The sequence below is a fragment of the Hipposideros armiger genome, unplaced genomic scaffold, assembly GCF_001890085.2.
Source record: "Hipposideros armiger isolate ML-2016 unplaced genomic scaffold, ASM189008v1 scaffold_11, whole genome shotgun sequence".
Taxonomy (NCBI): Eukaryota; Metazoa; Chordata; class Mammalia; order Chiroptera; family Hipposideridae; genus Hipposideros; species Hipposideros armiger.
Genome location: NW_017731361.1, coordinates 4,384,111 through 4,389,831, shown reverse-complemented (window position 1 = coordinate 4,389,831; position 5,721 = coordinate 4,384,111). Strand labels below are relative to the sequence as shown.

At 43.8% G+C, this 5,721-nt stretch overlaps 3 protein-coding genes across 3 annotated transcripts in view; 1 reads left to right on the top strand and 2 right to left on the bottom strand.

Moving 5' to 3' along the window:
* The window catches only part of NDFIP1 (Nedd4 family interacting protein 1), a 109,238-nt gene extending 107,714 nt beyond the window's left edge, over positions 1 to 1,524 (bottom strand). The window contains exons 1-2 of the mRNA XM_019663063.1: positions 1,429 to 1,524; positions 944 to 1,086 (exon numbers count right to left, since the gene is read on the bottom strand). Coding sequence (XP_019518608.1) covers positions 944 to 1,084 — 141 coding nt within the window. The 5' untranslated portion in view covers positions 1,085 to 1,086; positions 1,429 to 1,524. The remainder of the gene's footprint in view (positions 1 to 943; positions 1,087 to 1,428) is intronic.
* A 90-nt stretch (positions 1,525 to 1,614) lies between these two features.
* Positions 1,615 to 5,721, top strand: part of GNPDA1 (glucosamine-6-phosphate deaminase 1) — a 24,141-nt gene continuing 20,034 nt past the window's right edge. The window contains exon 1 of the mRNA XM_019663095.1: positions 1,615 to 1,702. The gene's annotated coding sequence lies outside the window, so the exon portion shown is untranslated. The remainder of the gene's footprint in view (positions 1,703 to 5,721) is intronic.
* LOC109392741 (U3 small nucleolar RNA-associated protein 14 homolog A-like) lies at positions 4,184 to 5,720 on the bottom strand (the record flags this gene model as incomplete). The annotated part of the gene is made up of 1 exon (XM_019661372.1): positions 4,184 to 5,720. A coding segment is annotated over one exon (1,389 nt), but the record flags the coding sequence as incomplete, so codon positions are not given.

Here is a 5,721-nt window from a genome sequence, read left to right as displayed (position 1 = left end):
AGCAGCAAGGGAGAAGGGAGGCTGTGACTGGCTGATGGACTAGTGTCTTCCATGACTACATAGACCTGAACCAATCACGACTAGAGGCATGGAGGTCTCTAATTGGTAGGGCCAGCTCCATCAAACCCACATGAACCCATGAACCAAGCAGATTTAGGGGACAAGGGAGGCAGGGTGTTTGCTCAAGGCAAGGGAATACCAGAGAGTACAAAAATATCCATAAAAGAGATGCAGAGTGTTCCGCTGTATGGATGAGCTCACAGTTCTTTTAGTCAACTTTAGTTACAACATAAAAGGGTGAGAAGATGGGTGTGGGTAATAGTCTAAACCTAGGCTTGGAGTGGGAGGAGCACGAGGGGCACAGGAGGTCAGGATGAAGAGCATTTCAGGATTAGAAAATGGGCTGTAAAGAAGGTAGGAGGAAATAAGGGGTAATGTGACTAGCTGTGAAAGCTAAGCGATGCTAATATTTCATTTAATACTCACAAGAGCCATATGAGGTCAGTTTTACTTAATTTCCCATGTTCCAGATAAGAAAACTAGAGAAGTTGAGTCATTTGCTTGAGTCACTCACTCTAGAGCAGAATTCAAACCCAGGTCTTTCTGATTAGTCCCCAGACTGATTCCAGAGCCTTCGGGCTTAACAGACCTTGCACTAGTTCCCTACAGAAAGGGAAACAGGCCCTAAAGTCACATGAAGTCGCTCTTCCTGGAAAAGGTCTGGAGGCAGCTGCTGCATACCAGATCCTGTCATCTGATGTGTTTGAAGATTGGGGTTGGAGTTTCACTGTGAAACATCTGCAATCCTCATGCTGAGATGAGATTTCTGACTGAATTAAAAACAAACTACACCCACACTGAGGCCAAAGAACAAGTCCCTCAAACGGTAAAGGTATTAGCTCCACTGTAGTGTCTTATCAGGGTCTCACCAGGTTAAACCCACCTGTAAGAAGCCGGTCTGGAGCTGCAGCTGGTCCAAGGGGAGGGGTGAGCCCCCTGGGCTGTGCACAGTGGGCAGAGTCACAGGAATTGGAGAATGTGGCCACCTGGCTGATTGTGGACAGCGTTCGTGGTGTGTTCCCATTTCTGTAACATACAATGTAAGTATATTCAAGGAAAAATGATTTAGAACGCAGTCTAAATTGTTAGCAATGGTTATCTTGGGGAGTTGGGGAAACCAGGGACTTATCTTTTCCTCTAGTATTTGCTGCTGCACAGGTTGACCTTTTTTAAAAAGGCAGAAAAAAACCCAATCATATTTAAAACAACATAGTAGTTGTAATATCTAGATAAATAAATGGCATCTAAAAAAACACAAACCAACAGTGAAGCCGAAGGCAGAACCAGGCCTAACCCTGAGAGACTCTGAGGAAGGGATTCTGCTCTTCCTCCCTCGACCCCATCCCCAGCATTGAAACCCAGCCCTACCCCCGGGCACGAGGACTGCGTTCCTGGGATCAGGGGCCGCCAGTCTTTCTCCTACTGCACAAAACCTGTCTTAAAGCCCCGCCTCCCAGGGCTGTCCCCGGGCCTGCGCGTCCCTGGCCTGCTAGAGAGGGTCGGTGGCCCGGAGCCGGGCAGAGTCCGCCGGGCCTAGTCAGCTCCGTGGGCGGAGCCTGGCGCCGCGTGACGCGCGCCCATGTGACCGGCGCGGGGCTGGATCGTTAGCGCCGTTGCTGCAGCAGCCGCGGGAGGTGTCCGCGTAAGTGGGGAGCTGGGCTGCGGGGACCCCCCNAAAAAAAAAAAAAAGTATATCTCCACAAAGAAAGATCTGGCCAATCCCTTATAGTCTCCTGCAGGTTTGGCTGAGGGAAGTGCAAAATGGAAGAGTGAGAATTAAAGGTACTTCTTTTCATATTCAAAAAAGGAAAACACTGTTCTCTGGCCAAAGTCCCAAGTCATGAACAGTAACCACTGTTAGTTAATAAGAGATAACTTACAATTTTTGTTTTCAAAAATCAGCCAATCAGCAATACTCTCACCTCGGTAACTATGCTTCTGAAAGTGAGCAAATCCACAGCAGCCCAAGCTTCTGAAAGCCTGCCAATCAGTGACAGCCCCCACACTCCTAGACAACAGCCAACCGGCAAGTGCCTCACTCCATAGACCATGCTTAAAGTCAGCAAGTCAAAGGCAGCCTTGTTCCAGAGACACACCAACACAGCTACAAGTCCTAACATCCCTAACTACTTCCTCTTCTGAAAGGCCACCAGCCCCAGTGCCAGGCTTCCCAAAATCTTACATCAAAGCAGCTCTGGCTTTGTGAGGGGAGACTTTGCCTTAAAAGTACACTTATCACTTTCAGACAAACATATTCACCTTTTTTTGCATCAGGTGTTATGTTCAATTTAATGTTAGTTCACAAATTTGAAGCCCTTTTAACAGTAATGAGTTCAGACTTGTGAGTGACAGATTCACTGTTGCAGCTGTGAGATTACCAAATTCAATCTCTTTGATTCTTGCCGTGGTTTCTATTATCTATTTTTTGTGTGTATTTGAACCCCCAAATGTTAAAAGCATGCATAAATTTTGTGAACTTTCTGAGCTGTGGACATTTATTAAATGAGGAAAAATTCCTTTTGAAGCTTTCTGCAATATGCAATTGTTTAACATTTAAAAGGGTGTAAAGTCAGATATAAACCAGCATATATTAACAGCTAAGCATAAGAAATATGTAATTTCCTCAACTAGTCCTAAGGAAAGTGATAAATGATTTTTTTTTTTATTAAGAGAAATTCAGGTTAAGAAAATAAAACAATTGCAGCAGAGATGTAATGGCCTTTCACACCATATATCATCATTAGTCTTTCAGCTCAAATAACTGAATGTACCACTCCCAGAAGCGTTTTCTGCTTCCAAAATTGCAAGCAAAGATTCAAATGCTAGGATGAAATCTACTTCCATAACAAAAATGTAATAGCTCAATTTATCATTACAGACATTATCCAAGTTCTAAATGTCTCACCTTTTTATGGCATAACCACCATGCAGGTAATCCCAATGCAGAAACAACTTTTCCTTTGTGCAATACATTTTTCTTATGAAAAAGGCTTGCTTCTAAGGCCATTGCAAGTAGAATTCTTTCCAGATGAAACTTCAGAAACAGCAGCAAATTTTTGCAGAGACTTTGTTTTTAAAAGTTTTTAAGAGATACACACACACACACACACACACACATACACACACACACACAACCAAAAAAAGGGGGACACAGGAAACTTTTGGAGATGACAGATATGTCTATTACCTTGATTCACAGGTATATGCATATGTCCAAACTCCTCAAATTACACATATTAAGTACATGCAGCTTTTTTACATATAAAAAAGAATTAATGAGAAATTTCTTACTACTTTTGTTGGGGATAATATAACTTTTGGTGGATGTTTGTGTAAGGGCACAATATTTATTCAAGTTGAAGCAAAACATGGATGGTTCTATGGAAGGTGATGCTTGTTCTGTCCATATTCTGCATAATGCTGCTCAGTAGTGTCTGATGTCTTTTCTGTTGAGACTGAAGAAACTGTCATGAAATTGTTCTCCTACTTTGGCATTTATACTGTTCTGACTGAGCAATTTAGTGATTTTGTTGGTATTCCGTATTCTTCATTTCTCTCACATTCAAAAACCATTGGCTCTCTTTAACAAATGCCATTGAGAGAATCCTCCATTTATACGGAGCACCAATGTTATACTTCAGTTCTGAAGAAAAGGACCCCAAAATTCGGGTTGAGTTTTGAAATAATGCATTGAATGAATTCTAGTTATTTCTTGTTCATCGTTTTCAATATCAGTTTAGCATAGGATTATGCAAGTTGACAGAAAAGCAAGCAACGTTACTGAAGTACTCCATTGCTTAAAAGAACTTGTTGACTATCTTAAAGAATTAATGAAAGTTTATCCCTTTTATTATCAAAGCTGTTCTTAAAAGGGACAATATTACGTATAAACAGGAAAATAAATTTTGGGCCAAAGTAGGTAATTATTGCTATGACTCTCTTTTGAAATGGATTTCATCCATTGAAAAATTCAATTATTTTACATGGACTGTAAAATTACTGGTACTGAGTTACTGAGTACTCTTTCAGCATGGGAACAAGTGGAATCAGCCTGTGCAGCACTTGAGAAAAAAGAAGTAAAAATTGATGACAGTGCTTCTTTTCATTAGTGGACATTTTTAAAAAAAAATAGATAAAAGGCTTTATTTCTAAAATGTGGCTTAACCATACCCACCGTGTGCTAAGCCAGTTTTGGAATTGATCCTGCAGCTTGGAGTAAAAGTGAGCCAATGAAGGAGCAGTTGGGGCTCCTGGTTCTGGGCACCAGTATGTCACTCCTTCAGCAACTCAATCTTTATAGAGTTTTTCTTCAACTGTTTTTTGTGACATATGGAGAGTTGTTTTGAATTCCTCTGTATGACAGAGAGGTCGGACCTTGAGGAAGATCGGTAGCCCACATCTTCTGCTTTTATAGGCTTAACAATGTGGCCTGGCTTGGTGACAACCTTGGGCGTAGTCAGCTTTTGGAAGGCCTTCTGGGTATTCCATGTAGATCCTATAGGGATCTGGAGGGTCCTTTCAAATTGTTGATGGTGGGTGAATGGATATGGAAGGACCCGCACCTGGTGAGCTGCTGCATGGATGTTTCGCTTCTCGTTGATAATCACGTTTGGCAAATTCTTGTCTTTTCTGGGAGGACCTTCAGGGGCTTTAATGAGAAACCGGCGCCTCTTCTTGGCACTGGGCTTCAGGCCCACACCACCCCACTCGCCCCAGCCGGGCAGAGTCAGGTCCATGTCCTCTGGCTTACTCACCTCCACAGCTTCCCGCTTCTCTTTCAAGAAGTCTCTGATGACATCATCCCCAGCAAAAGCTTCCTTTATCACTTGCTTTTGATCTCTCTCCTGTTCATCTTCCAACTCTATTGTTGTGGGGACTGCCAAAGACTTCACAGAGGGAGAGTTTGTGGTTAGGATGTTCTGTAGGTCAATCATTTGCTCCTTCCTTTTCTCCTGGGCTGCACCAGGCTGATTATCTGGGTTCATCTCCAACGTCTGTCCTTCTAAAGCAGGTCTGGGAAGCTCCTTATTGTGAAAGCATCCTTCTTTGCCCAGCTCGTCTAGCTCTTCCAGTATCTCTGCTCTCTCCGGCCTCTGCAGCAACAGGGGTTCCTCTTCCCCAGCAGGTCCCTCTCTCTGGATCGGCGGAACTGTCCTCGCTGAACTCACATTTTGCTTCCTGGACTGATGGTTTTCCTTGTTGAATTTCTGAGATACAGCCTTCAATTCGGACAGCACCTCCTGGCTGCTAGAATCTTTTGTTTTTTGTCTGCCCATTGGCTCCAGCCTGTCCTGATTGAGCCTAGACTTTTCCCTAAGTGATCGCCTTTCCTCAAATTCTTTCAACAAAATTTCTTCCTCTGCGGCTGGTTTTATTTCTTCTTCCTCCCTTTCAGAAGCCTCATCGGCCATGGGCTCTGGAAGTTGTTCGGTGTCCTGGATTTCGGCATCTTTCGTGTCACTGGAATGATTCTTGACCATCCAGGGGTTCGGTCCATCTGCAGTCACCTGTGCTTCATTCACCGCATCAGGGACAAGGAGGTCACCCTCTTCCTCTGTACCGCCCTCCTCCTCTTCACTCCTGGAAGCCACCTGGAGTTTCTGCGTCAGTTCTTTGCTCCTGGCCAACTGTTCCTGCATAGCCTGGCGAGCCTCCAGGTCA